The following is a 16,726-nucleotide window of genomic DNA, read 5'->3' on the forward strand; positions in this document are numbered from 1 at the left end:
CCGTAGGATCACTCACTACTCATAAAGCCTTCTAGGATCACTCACTACTCATAAAGCACCCTAGGATCACTCACTACTCATAAAGACTTCTAGGATCACTCACTACTCATAAAGCACCCTAGGATCACTCACTACTCATAAAGACTTCTAGGATCACTCACTACTCATAAAGCCTTCTAGGATCACTCACTACTCATAAAGCACCCTAGGATCACTCACTACTCATAAAGCCTTCTAGGATCACTCACTACTCATAAAGCACCGTAGGATCACTCACTACTCATAAAGCACTGTAGGATCACTCACTACTCATAAAGCCTTCTAGGATCACTCACTACTCATAAAGCCTTCTCGGATCACTCACTACTCATAAAGCCTTATAGGATCACTCACTACTCATAAAGCCTTCTAGGATCACTCACTACTCATAAAGCCTTCTAGGATCACTCACTACTCATAAAGCCTTCTCGGATCACTCACTACTCATAAAGCACCCTAGGATCACTCACTACTCATAAAGCCTTCTAGGATCACTCACTACTCATAAAGCACCGTAGGATCACTCACTACTCATAAAGCACCCTAGGATCACTCACTACTCATAAAGCCTTCTAGGATCACTCACTACTCATAAAGCCTTCTAGGACCACTCACTACTCATAAAGCACCCTAGGATCACTCACTACTCATAAAGCACCCTAGGATCACTCACTACTCATAAAGCCTTCTAGGATCACTCACTACTCATAAAGCACTGTAGGATCACTCACTACTCATAAAGCCTTCTCGGATCACTCACTACTCATAAAGCCTTATAGGATCACTCACTACTCATAAAGCACTGTAGGATCACTCACTACTCATAAAGCCTTCTAGTATCACTCACTACTCATAAAGCCTTCTCGGATCACTCACTACTCATAAAGCCTTCTAGGATCACTCACTACTCATAAAGCACCGTAGGATCACTCACTACTCATAAAGCCTTCTAGGATCACTCACTACTCATAAAGCACCGTAGGATCACTCACTACTCATAAAGCCTTCTAGGATCACTCACTACTCATAAAGCACCGTAGGATCACTCACTACTCATAAAGCACCGTAGGATCACTAATTACTCATAAAGCACCCTAGGATCACTCACTACTCATAAAGCCTTCTAGGATCACTCACTACTCATAAAGCCTTCTAGGATCACTCACTACTCATAAAGCCATCTAGGATCACTCACTACTCATAAAGCCTTCTAGGATCACTCACTACTCATAAAGCCTTCTAGGACCACTCACTACTCATAAAGCACCGTAGGATCACTCACTACTCATAAAGCACTGTAGGATCACTCACTACTCATAAAGCACCGTAGGATCACTAATTACTCATAAAGCACCCTAGGATCACTCACTACTCATAAAGCCTTCTAGGATCACTCACTACTCATAAAGCCTTCTAGGATCACTCACTACTCATAAAGCCTTCTAGGATCACTCACTACTCATAAAGCCTTCTCGGATCACTCACTACTCATAAAGCCTTATAGGATCACTCACTACTCATAAAGCCTTCTAGGATCACTCACTACTCATAAAGCACCCTAGGATCACTCACTACTCATAAAGCACCCTAGGATCACTCACTACTCATAAAGCAAATGTACAACTTTTATTATTCAAAATGTAAAATAGAGTCTAAAAAATAAATACTGTTTATATGATATTTTGGCCATATCGCCCTGCCCTATGTCCTACCACACGTTGCCTAGAGAGGCTGTTCTCTGCTGGGGCTGAGGGAAGGCGCGGATGGAAAAGGGACTTAATGATCTGTGGTTCTAGGTGACACTTGGGACCTCTATGTTCCCATTTGGGCCCTGGTCGTAGTTAGCGCACTATATCGTGTGGAAGTTGAGACGCACCCAGACTGTTGGGAAACCTTCCCTCCGTCCTGCCATTAGTGGTCAGCTCAGAGAGAGCAGCACAGCCACATAAAACAGTCTCTGGGTGTCATTAATTAACAAGGATAGAGTGATGGATGGATGGACAGAGGAGAGGAAGAGATCTTTATCACTAATGGTTCTCTTGGCTTCTACTCAGATGCATCTCAGAAACTTGTTCTTTTGACTGTTGATTTAGAATGGAATTTTAATTGGGGAAAGGGGTGGTTAGCCTAATATCCTGTCTCATTTCTCTTGTTTGCACCCCCCTCTTTCTCTGTCTTCTGTCCCTCTCTTTCTCCCACCCTTCCCTCTGTGTGTTAATCCCATGTTGTCCCCTCCTCCCTTTATCATTTCATTTAAATGTACAATTTGATACAAATGCACATAGTCAGACTGCACTGAAGTCGAATACACATGAGACATTCCTTAGTATTGTAAATCTTGCTTTAACCCCATGTTGTCTCTTCTCTATAGGAGCTGTGTGATAACCCCATGTTGTCTCTTCTCTATAGGAGCTGTGTGATAACCCCATGTTGTCTCTTCTCTATAGGAGCTGTGTGATAACCCCATGTTGTCTCTTCTCTATAGGAGCTGTGTGATAACCCCAAGTTGTTTGTGGATGGTATCAGTGCTCATGACCTCCTCCAGGGCCAGCTGGGGAACTGTTGGTTCGTAGCGGCCTGCTCCTCCCTGGCATCCAGAGAAACTCTGTGGCAAAAGGTAAGGATCCCTGACCGTCTGCATGTAGTGTGTTTGTTTGCCTTGGGTGTGTGACAAGCGTGCACACACACACACAGAATGACTTGGAGTTTATTATCATTTCCGACTCCTATTTGGAGGAGTGGCTTGTTTGTTTTTGTGTTCGTGTGTGTGTGGTGGTGTGGCCCTTCTGAGATGGCAGTGTGTGTTTTTTCCACTGAGTTCACAGGGAATCATTAGCATTAGTCCCACTGGTCTCAACATTTTGTGTTCAACTTTCCACCACTTTTCACCAGCTCCTTACCCCTGTCTCCTTACCCCTGGCTCCTTTACCCCTGTCTCCTTACCCCTGGCTCCTTTACCCCTGTCTCCTTACCCCTGTCTCCTTACCCCTGGCTCTTTACCCCTGGCTTCTTACCCCTGTCTCCATACCCCTGTCTCCTTACCCCTGTCTCCTTACCCCTGGCTCTTTACCCCTGGCTCTTTACCCCTGGCTCCTTACCCCTGGCTCCTTACCCCTGGCTCTTTACCCCTGGCTCTTTACCCCTGGCTCTTTACCCCTGGCTCTTTACCCCTGGCTCTTTACCCCTGGCTCCTTACCCCTGTCTCCTTACCCCTGGCTCCTTACCCCTGGCTCCTTACCCCTGGCTCCTTACCCCTGTCTCCTTACCCCTGGCTCCTTACCCCTGGCCCCATACCCCTGGCCCCATACCCCTGGCTCCTAGTGAGAAGGACGTCACTGTGTTGCTAACAGGTTCACCTTCTCTATTGTGCCTATCCGTGCAATGGCTCAGAATAGTAGTCCTTCGCTTCACATGCACACGTGACTGCCCTGCTTGACAATGAAAAGGTACCAATTGGGCAGCGCCATTGGTGATATTTTAAGCTGTGGACTGATGTTACTGGCATGATATAACTCTGTACCCCTACCTCACTAAACCATCACATCACAGAGAGGGCTCTGATCTTTCATCTGAAACAATTGAGCAGGTTTATTATGTTTCTCCATTTCCTGAACAACAGAGGATCACTGAGAAAACAGCTGCTGTTGGGTTGGAGAGCGTATTTCACTCCACAAACAGAGCTGGCAGGAGAGCGCTAAATGGACCGGTCTGATGAAGAGATCTAAGCATTTTCTGTTCATTTCCCGGATGATTCTACATGTTGAAGTGCGACTGTTAGTCGACAGCCAGAAGGTGGTCTACTGCACACAACCAACGTTCATTATGGTGGGTCTTCCTCTTAACACAGGCTCTCTGCCCTCGAGCTGGGACTGTTTCCCAACCTAGTCACCGGTACTGTGTTAGTCCGCTGAGCTGAAACCTCAGGCGGGGTCACTTGTTCTAACTAAACTACCTCTGTTACATCTGCACCATCATGACTGTTATTATTATCTCCCAGGGAATACATTATTGTTGTTATGAGTAGTGGTGTGTGTGTGTGTGTGGATTAATTAATGGTTGTTTAATCCCGGTGTTTAACGACATGTTCTATCAAGAGTCAGTAACGATGTGTTCTAGAAGTAGCTTGTTAACACAGAGATGGTGTTATTAATTGGACCAAACTGTACTTTCCTACTGTCCCCTCTACCCCAACACACACACACACACTTATTAATCCACTGGGAGGGTGCTGCTATAATAATGTGCTCCGGATCACTCTCATTAACTCTGCCTGTCTGTCTCTGTCTCTCTCTGTCTCTCTGTCTCTCTGTCAATCTCTCTCTCTCTCTCTCTCTCTCTCTCTCTCTCTCTCTCTCTCTCTCTCTCTCTCTCTCTCTCTCTCTCTCTCTCTCTCTCTCTCTCTCTCTCTCTCTCTCTCTCTCTCTCTCTCTCTCTCTCTCTGTCTCTCTCTCTCTCTCTGTCTCTCTCTCTCTGTCTCTCTCTCTCTGTCTCTCTCTGTGTGTCTGTCTGCCTGTCTGTCTCTGTCTCTCTCTCTCTGTCTCTCTCTCTCTCTCTCTCTAAAGTATTACATTTGCCTTCTGGTATGTAGTCTACCACTTGTGTGTGTGTGTGTGAGAGAGAGAGAGAGAGAGAGAGGGAGGGAAAGTGTGTGTATTGATTTCCCTATGAATGAACAGCAACCGTAGCTACTGTAGCCTGAGGCTAAGCCATGTCTGTCCTGTCCCCTGTCCTGACCATTAACACAAACACAGCAGGACAGAGTACCTACAGCTCTTTATTGGACAACAGTAGATGACATGGCCAGTTTAGAGAATATTGTTGTGATATTTCATGCAAAGTGAATATGGTTGAAGTTACATTGCAGCATTGGTTCTCTAATATACCCTATAAAGAAGGATCAGAACAAGCTATTCATATCATTCAGGTTTTAAATATAAATGTACAGCTAAATAAAGCCAAAATAAAATAAACACTTGGGTAATAAGGGATATAAAGTATATTGAGAGCAGCTGCTTCCACACAGGTGTGATTGCTGAGTTAATTAAGCAATTAAGATCATACTTCGTCCTGTATAAACTCTGGAGCGGCTGAGACAGCGTTTTCCACCACCATCAACAAAACTTATCTTGGAATTTCTCTTGGAAGAATGGTGTTGCATCCCTCCAATATAGTACCAGACACTTGGAGAATCTATGTCAAGGCGCATTGAAGCTGTTCTGGCAGCTCGTGGTGACGCAACGCCCTATTAAGACACTTTATGTTGGTGTTTCCTTTATTTTGACAGTTACCTGTATCTATAGTTTGAATCTGCAGCCTACTGTGTAACTACTTTACCTTCAAAACATGGTTTCTAGCCGCTTGTTGACTGACATGCATAGATAGATAGCTAGATAGACACTCAGGAAGGAAGTACACACACACGCACACACAGATGAGAGATGGGACTCAGTGTGTGTGGGCGGGGGGCGTAAGGAGAAGGATAGGAGTGTAGACTGGTCCAACCTAGACTGGCTGTAGTAGAAGGCATTCCCTTAGAATGGAGAGAGGGAGACTAGAGGAGTAGAGGGAAGAGGAAGCAGTTAAAGGGATACTTCAGGGTTTTGGGAATGAGGTCCTTTATCTACTTCCCCAGAGTTGGATGAACTTGTGGTTACAATTGTTATGTCTCTGTGTCCAGTATGAAGGAAGATAAATGTAGTTTCACGAGCCAGTGCTAACTAGCGTTACCCATAGACTTCCAGTCATTGCCCGAAAGCTAGTTAGCATTGGCTTGCAAAGCTACCTATATCTTTTTTCATACTGGACACAGAAAAGTACACACTTTGGTATCCAGAGGGCCTCATTGCCAAAATCCAGAAGTATCCCTTTAAGGTTTGTAGGTCAGGCCTGATTGAACTCCATGGAGATGCTGACCTTGTCAGCCTCCGCCCCCTCCTTGAAGGCAAGCAGGAAGTACATGACCTTGCGGACCTTTGCCAGCTCTGCGATTCGCTCCCCAAACTCCTGGATGTCCGCCTCCAGACACTTGAGGGGCGTGTCCTCCGGGTCACCAGCGTTCCGCCAGAATGTTCCGACGGGTTCAAGAAGCTGCCGGGTCATCAGGTGTGTGAGGTCAGGGGTCCAGAGCTGGGAGATCCCTGTGATGGTCACTCTGCCATGACCAATCAGAGACACCGACCAGTGGACGAACGTCAGCGTCTGATTGGAGAAGTCCAGACAGTAAACAGCCTCGTGGGGGAGGAGCAACCGCTCCCCGTCCTGTCGCTTCTGACCGCTCCGCTGCAGGGACTGGACACGCAGCCGCATTACCTAGTAACAATAATAACTATATTAATAATGTAATCATAATACTATAATATAACTGCACTTCTGACCGCTCCGCTGCAGGGACTGGACATGCAGCCGCATTACCTAGTAACAATAATAACTATATTAATAATGTAATCATAATACTATAATATAACTGCACTTCTGACCGCTCAGCTGCAGGGACTGGACACGCAGCCGCATTACCTAGTAACAATAATAACTATATTAATAATGTAATCATAATACTATAATATAACTGCACTTCTGACCGCTCAGCTGCAGGGACTGGACACGCAGCCGCATTACCTAGTAACAATAATAACTATATTAATAATGTAATCATAATACTATAATATAACTGCACTTCTGACCGCTCAGCTGCAGGGACTGGACACGCAGCCGCATTACCTAGTAACAATAATAACTATATTAATAATGTAATCATAATACTATAATATAACTGCACTTCTGACCGCTCAGCTGCAGAGACTGGACACACAGCCGCACCTAGTAACAATAATAACTATATTAATAATGTAATCATAACTATAATATAATATTAATAATGCATTACCTAGTAACAATAATAACTATATTAATAATGTAATCATAATACTATAATATAACTGCACTTCTGACCGCTCCGCTGCAGGGACTGGACACGCAGCCGCATTACCTAGTAACAATAATAACTATATTAATAATGTAATCATAATACTATAATATAACTGCACTTCTGACCGCTCAGCTGCAGAGACTGGACACACCTGCGAATCACATTGTAGAATAATAATACTTTTATAATAGTATAACTATAATCTGCTGGACGTACTGGATACTCAGATACCATTCAGTACAAGTCGACTCCTGAAAACTGTCCGTTTGTCAGTAAATAGGCTACTTTGTTTTTGTTTTTTTTTACCTGCTTTTCTCCCCAATTTCATGGAAGCCAATTGGTAGTTAGTCTTGTCTCATCTCCACAACTCCCGTACGGACTCGGGGGAGGCGACGGTCTAGAGCCATGCATCCCCCGAAACACGAACCCAACCAAGCCGCACTGCTTCTTGACACAATGCCCGCTTAATCTGGAAGCCAGCCGCAAAAATGTGTCGGAGCAAACGTCGTGCACCTGGCAACCGTGTCAGCGTGCACTGCGCCCGGCCCACCACAGGAGTTGCTAGAGCGCGATGGGACAAGGTCATCCCTGCCAGCCAAACCCTCCCCTAACCCGGACGACGCTGGGCCAACTGTGCGCCGCCCCATGGCATATATCTAAGTATATCTGACCCATGCATCTTAACCACAACCTCATCTTAGCCACATCTCAACCTCATCTGAACAGTCTTACCTCAGTGAGGGAAGTGTCCTTTGCAAAGCGTAGCTCCATGGCTGAGCCGGACGAGGGGGCCGCGGCCGGGTCTGTGCCTGTCTGTGAGCTCATCTTTCTCTGCTGGGGAGGGAACGAGGCCTGTCTGTCTGTCTGTGTGTGTCTGTGTCTGCAGATAGTTTCTCTCTGTTCCTCTCCGTCTCTGTCTCTTATGCCATCTCTTTCCCAGAGGGTAACATGGTTGAGTTGGTTCTCTGGTTGGGACTATTGATTGTGTGGCATGTACAGTGAGGGAGGGATGGAGAACAGAAGGGGGAGGGGGAGGAGGGAGTGTGTGGTGGCGCTAGGCAACAGGAAGTGATGACATCAGAAGAGGAACCAGGGATTTTCCTGATGGCTTCTGGGAGCTTGTTGGTCATAGCTGGATGGGCTGGTTATTAATATACCCAAATGCTGGCTGGCTGGCTGGCTGTGTGTGTGTGTGTGTGTGTGTGTGTGTGTGTGTGTGTGTGTGTGTCATTGTCTGTTTGTGGTGTGTACATTTTGGTTTGGTTGTTATGATGCACTAGGTGGTTGCTTGTTAGCTGTGATTTTTCCGATTTGTATTGAGCAGATAGTGAGAGAGACTGGTAGTGGGGAAAGTTAGAGAGTGATTGTATCAAAGGGCAGTAGGCCGGATTTGAACCCCAAAGACGTGTGCCGGAGGCTGCAGCATTACCTCTAGACCAGCCAGGCCATGCAGCTGTGACGTGTTCTGAGCATCTTATCTCTTTCCCAGGTGATCCCGGACCATAAGGACCAGGAATGGGATGAGGACAAGCCGGAGTCTTACGCCGGAATTTTCCACTTCCGCTTCTGGCGCTTTGGAGAATGGGTGGATGTTGTCATCGACGACCGGTTGCCCACTTCGAACGGCAACTTGGTGTATTGTCACTCCAATGACAGCAACGAGTTCTGGAGCGCTCTGGCGGAGAAGGCCTACGCCAAGTTAGTACTATAGATGGACTGTTGTGTTTGTGTAGGATGTGTTGCTTTTGCTGAGTGTGTGTGTGTGTGTGTGTGTGTGTAGGATGTATGGGTGTTACGAGGCATTGGACGGGGGAAACACAGCGGATGCGTTGGTGGATTTTACGGGTGGTGTCTCGGAGCCCTTGGACCTACTGGAGGAAGGGTTGAGTACAGACAAGGAGAAATGCTCAACGCTGTTCGACAGAGTCCTCAAGGTCCACAACAGAGGAGGCCTCATCAGCGCCTCCATACGGGTATAACACACACAGATGCACGTGCGCACACACACACACACACATACACACATACACCTAGAATCCTGACCCTTCACCCCTCCCTGCAGGCGGCCAGTTCAGCAGAGATGGAGGCTCGTCTGGCCTGTGGTCTGGTGAAGGGTCATGCCTACGCTGTGACAGACGTTAGAAAAGTCCGGCTGGGTCACGGCCTCATGGCTTACTTCAAGTCCGACAAACTCACAATGATACGACTCCGAAACCCCTGGGGAGAGAAAGAGTGGAACGGTGCCTGGAGCGACAGGTAGGTTTTAAAATGTTATTTACCTTTAGTTTTACAACATGTCCTATTGAGGTCAGAAGACCTCTTTCACAAGGAAGACCTGGCCTGGTAGTGGGGGAGAAGAGTGTGTGCAGAGGTGCCAATTGGGAATGACAGTCGCCATATCCTAGCTAGCTCAACACCAACAATTTAAAATAGGCTACGGAAATCATTCAAATCCCGAATTAAAAGGCAAATGCAATTTAGTGGCGTTAACCTTCTGACTTTAGGACCATGTGGATACCTGGGAACGGGGGGGAACGCTATTTGTATGGCTGGCTGGCTTTATGGAGAGCAGAAGGCAGACATTTTACATGCCCCCAACCGATTGTGTTTTTTATCTGCGTTGTATTTTTTTAACTCATTTTGTACATAATGGTGCCACTACCGTCTCTGAAAGATGACTGAAAGAACTGCTAGACATCAGGACTGCGATTACTCACCATGGACTAGCAGAATCCTTTTTCTTCTTTCACGACTCTGATGAGCCCGAGGTGGAGGATATACGGCTCCCTCGGGAACAGGCCTCGACCCCCAGTGATCTGCGTGAAGAGGAGGCAGAGAAAGAGAGGCAGGAGAGCGGGCTGCCTTCCTAGAATTCGAAGGCGATCGAGTAAACCACTTCCCTCAATTCTGCTAGCAAACGTGCCATCTTTGGACAATAAAATTGACAAGTTACTGGGAAGATTAAACTACCAATGGGATATAAAAACTGTAACATCTTATGCTTCATAGAGTCGTGGCTGAACGACAACAATATCAACATACAGCTGGCTGATTATACGATATACGATGGTAAGACAAGGGGCGGCGGACTATGTATTTTTGTACAATAACAGCTGGTGCATTATATCTAAAAAAAGTCTCAAGCTATTGCTACCCTGAGGTTGAGTATATCATGATAAGCTGTAGACCACACTACCTACCGAGAGAGTTCTCATCTGTATTCTTCGTAACTGTTTACATACCACCTCAGTCAGAGGTTGGCACTAAGATAGCATTGAATGAGCTGTATTCCGCCATAAGCAAACAAGAAAACTTGCGGAAAACTTGTGGTCCCCGGCTCCTAGTAGCCCCGGCTCCTTAAATCAGTTTTACGAAATTTCTATCAGCATGTTAAATGTACAACCAGAGGGAAAAGAACTCTGGACCACCTATACTCCACACACAGAGATGCATACAAAGCTCTCCCTCGCCCTCCATTTGGCAAATCTGACCATAATTCCATCCTCCCGATTCCTGCTTACAAGCCAAAATTAAAGCACGAAGCACCAGTGACTCGATCAATAAAAAAGTGGTCAGATAGTACATACCCCAACCAGAAGCCATGGATTACAGGCAGCATCTGCACTGAGCTAAAGTCTAGAGCTGCCGCTTTCAAGGAGCGGGACTCTAACCCGGAAGCTTATAAGACAAATCCCGCTATGCCCTCCGACGAACCATCAAACAGGCAAAGTGTTAATACAGGACTAAGATCGAGTCATACTACACCGGCTCTGATGCTCATCGGATGTGGTAGGGCTTGCAAACCATTACAGACTACAAAGGGAAGCACAGCCGAGAGCTGCCCAGTGACACAAGCCTACCAGATGAACTAAACTACTTCTATGCTCGCTTTGAGGCAAATAACACTGAAACATGCATGAGAGCACCAACTGTACAGGAATACTGTGTGATCACGCTCTCCGCAGCCGATGTGAGTAAGATCTTTAGACAGGTCAATATTCACAAGGCCGCAGGGCCGGACTGATTACCAGGACGTGTACCGCGAGCATGCGCTGACCAACTAGAAAGTGTCTTCGCATTTTCAAAAACTCTCCCTGTCTGAGTCTGTAAAACCAACATGTTTTAAGCAGACCACCATAGTGCCTGTGCACAAGAACACAAAGGTAACCTGCCTAAATGACTACCGCCCCGTAGCACTCACATCTGTAGCCATGAAGTGCTTTGAAAGGCTGGTTATGGCTCACATCAACACCATCATCCCAGAAACCCAAGGACACTCCAATTTGTATACCGCCCCAACAGATCCACAGATGATGCAATCTCTATTGCACTCCACACTGCCCTTTCCCACCTGGACAAAAGGAACACCTATGTGAAAATGCTATTAGTTGACAACAGCTTAGCGTTCAACACCATAGTGCCCTCAAAGCTCATCACTACGCTAAGGACCCTGACGGGCCGCCCCCAGGTGGTAAGGGTAGGTAACAACACATCCGCCACGCTGATCCTCAACACAGGGGCCCCTCAGGGGTGTGTGCTCAGCCCCCTCCTGTACTCCCTGTTCACTCATGACTGCACGACTCCAACACCATCATTCAATTTGCAGATGACACAACAGTGTTAGGCCTGATCACCAACAACAACAAGACAGCCTATAGGGAAGAGGTCGGAGACCTGGCCGTGTGGTGCCAGGACAACAACCTCTCCCTCAACGTGATCAAGACAAAGGAGATGATTGTGGACTACAGGAAAAGGAGGACCGAGCGCGCCCCCATTCTCATCGATGGGGCTGTAGTGGAGCAGGTGGAGAAGTGGAGAAGCTTCTAAACAGCTTCTACCCCCAAGCCATAAGACTCCTGAACATCTAGTCAAATGGCTATCCAGACAATTTGCATTGCCCTCCTCCACTCTCCACACCACTGCACTCTCTTGTCATCTATGCATAGTCACTTTAATAACTCTACCTACATGTACATACTACCTCATACTACCTCAACTAACTGGTGCCCCCGCACATGGCTTTGGCTCGGTAATTGCTGTCTGACTTGACATGAAACTAAATTAGAGTTGTAATCCTGGTACTGAGCTAGTGCATAGCAGGCAGCTAATACTGGAGTAAATGTAGCTTTTTTTTTGCTGCTTTCCAAATAGAATTTACCGTTTTAAATTGTTTAGAAATCAGTAAATGAGCTTCGATATATAGTTTTTTTTAAATAAACCCAGATGGGGGTGTCTTGATCGGTTCCTGACTCACTGCTCCCTCTGTTGGTTGGGAGAGGGCTTGTTGGCCAACAGGGAATCAGATCTTTAGCACAGATTGATGTGATGGTTCATTCCTCTTAGAATGTTTGTTTTATTTATATCCTGTATCATAGGAAAATTCCAAAAATGATCTCGGCACCAAAAGGTCTATGGGAAACTGTCCATCTGAGCCTCTGATGTTCATGTCTCAGAACCTTGAGTCCCCTACTCTATCAGTTCTGTTCTGGTATCATTATTTCACACAGAACACCCTTCAGAGAAACACTGTGAGCGAAAGAGAACCTCTCTGCAACAACTTCTCTCTCTCCTCTCTCTCTCAGCTCAGAGGAGTGGGGGAAGGTGAGTAAGAGTGAAAGAGAGAAGATCGGAGTGATTGTGCAGGACGATGGAGAATTTTGGTGAGTTCGAACCCTTAACCTATGACATCTAGCCATGACCCCTAACCTTTCCTCTGCACGGCTGAGAAAATGGATGGCCATAGGATGAAGCTTGATGACTTCCCTTTCCCTCCCCTCAATCCCCACCCAGGATGACATTTGATGACTTCTGTCAGTACTTCAGTGATTTGATCATGTGTCGTCTGATCAACACTTCCTACCTGTCTCTTCACAAGACCTGGGAGGAGGGCTCTCTAAAGGGTGCCTGGCGGAACCATGACGACCCGCTCAGCAACCGCGCCGGGGGCTGCACCAATAACAAACACACTTTCGTACAGAACCCACAGGTAGGGGTAGGGATGGGGGGAGGGCGCGCGTGTGTGTGTGTATTAATTTATAGGACTGGTGTGTGTGTGTGTGTCTCTCCCTACAGTATGTGTTCAACGTCAAGAAGCCAGAGGATGAGGTGCTGGTATGTCTACAGCAGACAGACAAGAGAGCCAGACCTAAAGAGGGGAAGGGAGAAAACCTGGCTATAGGCTTCGAGATACACCGGGTGAGAAGTGTGTGTGAGAGTGTTATTAATGTGTTAATTAAAATGAATGTGTGTGAAAGTCTTATTAATGTGGTCATTAAAATGATTGTGTGTATAGGTGGAGTTGAACAGGCAGTACCGTATGCACACTCGGCAGCAGAAGGTGTGTGGGAGTGTGTACATCAACTCCAGGTGTGTGTTCCTACGCTGTTCCCTGAAGGAGGGTCGTTACGTTGTCATACCCACAACCTTTGATCCCGCTGTGGAAGGAGACCTGTTGTTACGCATCTTCACTGATGTCTCCGCTGACTGCAGGTACACTCACTCACTCACTCACTCACTCACTCACTCACTCACTCACTCACTCACACACTCACTCACTCACTCACTCACTCACTCACTCACTCACTCACACACTCACTCACTCACTCACTCACTCACTCACTCACTCACTCACTCACTCACACACTCACACACTCACTCACTCACACACACACTCACACACACACACACTCACACACTCACTCACTCACTCACACACTCACTCACTCACTCACTCACTCACTCACTCACTCACTCACTCACTCACTCACTCACTCACTCACTCACTCACTCACTCACTCACTCACTCACTCACTCACTCACTCACTCACTCACTCACTCACTCTCTTCATTATCTTGCCCTCTCTCTCCCCCCATAGAGAGTTAACCCTAGATCAGCCAGCCCAGACGTGTTGGTCAGGACTGTGTGGCTTCCCTTCCCTGGTCACTCAGATCCATGTACACAGAGCAGATGGACTGGCTGGACAAGACTCTGACGGAGGTATACAAACCTGTCTTCTCTCCCTTCTCTGTCCGTTCCCTTTTCTTCTCTGGCCTGGTCCTTTTCATATCTTCTCCTCTCTTCTTCTACTGACAGTCTGTGTGTGTGTGTTGCAGCGTCAGACCCATATGTTATCATTCGTTGTGAGGGGGAAAAGGTTCGTTCTCCGGTCTATAAAGACACCCGCAGCCCAACCTTTGACACCAAGGCTCTATTCTACAGGAAGAGAACTAACCAGCCTATACTGATAGAGGTGAGGAGACTGGGCGGAGTTAAAGTAGGTGGAGTTAAAGTAGAGTGAACATCACAATTTGGGTTGTTTCAATAAGTAACTGTTCTCTCAATTAAAGTCAGTACAACTTTATTCATCCTCCAGGTATATAACCACAACGTGTTGATGGATTCCTTCCTGGGTCAGGTCAGTTTGACCTCTGACCCAGGCGACCCCCAGCAGGTTACCGTCCACCTGAGGGACAAGGGTAATCACCAAGACAACGACCTCCCAGGCACGCTCACCGTCTCCATGGTGACCAGCAACATTCTCACTAACATCTGACTAACCATCAATCAATCACCAATCTATCAATCAGTGCCTTACTCCCTCCGTCCAATATGAGAGAAGAGCGAAACAGGTGCCAGTAACAGAGTATATGATTGGTCAAGAGGTCCCTTCTGTTTCCATATGTGCTGGAATTGGCAGTATACATGATTACACTGTTCAATATGAACATCATCACTATATGTACTGTATATACTAACTATATGTTTACAGTTTATGTATCTTTAAAGTTGTATTGTTTTGCCAAAGATTTGATCATAAATATCAATTAATTTGCCATTAACCTTATCTGTTGAGGGACCAAAGTTAGGATTCCAGACTGTATTGTGTTGGGTTTTACTGAGTGTAGTACTAGCACTGGCCACATGGGGGCAACAGAGGACATTTAATCTCCTAGTTCACCTTTCTCATCTAATAACCACTTTAACTTGTGCATTACGGATATATAAATACTTGTTGAGTATTTCAGCTGTATATGTTGTCCGGTTTACATTCATTTACATGGTTTAGTTTTACATTTCAGTCAGCTTTGTACTAGTCTCTTTAAAGTAGCTGAGTTGGTTCTGGGTGCTGAGAGTAGCTACGGACATTTTTATTCTTTAGGGGAGACATTGTTCAAGTTATTTTTGTTAATAACTTTATAATTAAACTTTTACATTACAAAAAAAAGATTTCTGTCGGTTGTTCTACTTTTATATCATGTTGATTTTCCAGTGGGAGGCCCAATACAGAAGACAGACTAGATTCACTAGAGGAGAAGAGAGATTAAGCTACAGTTTCTAGCCAACACTGTCACTCTTACATTCGACTCTTTACTCAAACACTCAACTCCTCCCTTCATTCCCTTCTTTCTCATTCCCATTGTACTCTTATCATGTTGTATTACCTCCAGTTACTACAGTGCCATGTAGATCATGTTTCAAATCATATCACATTTATCTATAACATTCTCGTCATCATGAGGACTTCCTAACACTGTCATAAGTGTCATAAACAGTCATAATGCCAGTCTCTGTCATGGTGGTGGGTCCTTGTTAGAGAAGGACTGGTTCATCTGAGCAGGCTTTTTTCTTATCTTTATAAGTAAATGTTTATGATATTTTAATGTACCGCAGGGTGATTTGAAGGCTATTTAATGATTTAGTGTTATACTTCTCTGTTTATTTCTCTTTAAACCTGTTGGCTGGTTTCAATCAAATGTATACTGTAATAAATAGTTAAAACACTGTCTGTCTGGTGCCGGGTCATTCTGTGTCCCTTCCTCCATTTTATCTAGTGTGTGTGGTCCCATTACTCAGCGGAACTCTCTCTTGATAGAGTCCACTATCAACCATGCTGTGTTGAGCGAGAGAGAGTGTGTGACTGTGTGTGCTGTTAGGTTCAGTGAGGTGTGAGGAACACCGATCAATGTGTCTTTCAGAACAGCCTGACCTTTATTACAGCAACACCAATAGAAGCGAGATGTGCTCTCTGTTTCTGTATGTGAAGCAATGCATTCTCTCTGTGTGCATGTTGAATGGTTGTGTGTGTGTGTGTGTGACCTCCACTACGTTGTGCCTCACTGCCCCCCACTGGGTTTCCTGCCCCCCCTGTCTCTCCCCAGTAACTCTAATTGGGATCAGTGGCAGTGAATGAGCTGGTGTGTCACAGCTAATACCTTGAGAGAGAGAGAGAGAGAGAGCAGGAGCAAGGGACTCACTAGTACCTCTACAGTGCAGCAGGTGTCTGACCACCCACTAAGAGAGAGAGAGAGAGAGAGAGAGAGCGCAGGAGCAGGAGCAAGGGACTAGTACCTCTACAGTGCAGCAGGTGTCTGACCACCCACTAAGAGAGAGAGAGAGAGATTCAGGAAGCCCCTCTCTTTCTCTGTCCTGCCTTCATCCATCCACCCCACTGCATTCTGTGGACTTGTCTGAGTGAACATAGACCTGGGACAATCATCTGGAACGAGAGAGAGAGGGGTATAGAAAGAGGACTGTACACAGTGGTAAGATTATACATAGTCAGGAGGCTTAAAGAAGCATGGAGGCTTTGGCTCTTAAAGCTACTTTTTAAAGCTACTTTTTAAAGCTACTTTTTGCTAACGTCTCCCTCGTGTGTGTGTGTGTGTGTGTTACAAGGTTTATTGGTGTTGTTTGTCCAGATAACATGTGGGAGAGTGTTAGTACAATATTTTTGCTCTATATCTGACACTGTCTAGTCCTAG

The 16,726-nt window shown here is 46.0% G+C and overlaps 3 protein-coding genes across 3 annotated transcripts in view; 2 read left to right on the top strand and 1 right to left on the bottom strand.

Moving 5' to 3' along the window:
- Nucleotides 1-15,746, top strand: part of LOC118379069 (calpain-5-like) — a 37,898-nt gene extending 22,152 nt beyond the window's left edge. The window contains exons 3-13 of the mRNA XM_052467502.1: nt 2,525-2,656; nt 8,454-8,662; nt 8,745-8,937; nt 9,027-9,220; nt 12,547-12,624; nt 12,755-12,950; nt 13,037-13,159; nt 13,257-13,453; nt 13,840-13,961; nt 14,078-14,214; nt 14,338-15,746. Coding sequence (XP_052323462.1) covers nt 2,525-2,656; nt 8,454-8,662; nt 8,745-8,937; nt 9,027-9,220; nt 12,547-12,624; nt 12,755-12,950; nt 13,037-13,159; nt 13,257-13,453; nt 13,840-13,961; nt 14,078-14,214; nt 14,338-14,517 — 1,761 coding nt within the window. The 3' untranslated portion in view covers nt 14,518-15,746. The remainder of the gene's footprint in view (nt 1-2,524; nt 2,657-8,453; nt 8,663-8,744; nt 8,938-9,026; nt 9,221-12,546; nt 12,625-12,754; nt 12,951-13,036; nt 13,160-13,256; nt 13,454-13,839; nt 13,962-14,077; nt 14,215-14,337) is intronic.
- On the bottom strand, nt 4,796-7,982 carry LOC118379067 (olfactory marker protein-like). The gene is made up of 2 exons (XM_035766077.2): nt 7,697-7,982; nt 4,796-6,348 (listed from the first exon to the last, which is right to left on the bottom strand). Exons 1-2 carry the CDS (start codon nt 7,787-7,789, stop codon nt 5,920-5,922), a joined length of 522 nt encoding a protein of 173 aa, XP_035621970.1. The 5' UTR covers nt 7,790-7,982; the 3' UTR covers nt 4,796-5,919.
- A 566-nt stretch (nt 15,747-16,312) lies between the features above and the next one.
- The window catches only part of LOC118378832 (unconventional myosin-VIIa-like), a 62,083-nt gene continuing 61,669 nt past the window's right edge, over nt 16,313-16,726 (top strand). Inside the window, exon 1 of the mRNA XM_052467503.1 lies at nt 16,313-16,507. The gene's annotated coding sequence lies outside the window, so the exon portion shown is untranslated. The remainder of the gene's footprint in view (nt 16,508-16,726) is intronic.

The sequence above is a fragment of the Oncorhynchus keta genome, chromosome 18, assembly GCF_023373465.1.
Source record: "Oncorhynchus keta strain PuntledgeMale-10-30-2019 chromosome 18, Oket_V2, whole genome shotgun sequence".
Lineage (NCBI taxonomy): Eukaryota > Metazoa > Chordata > Actinopteri > Salmoniformes > Salmonidae > Oncorhynchus > Oncorhynchus keta.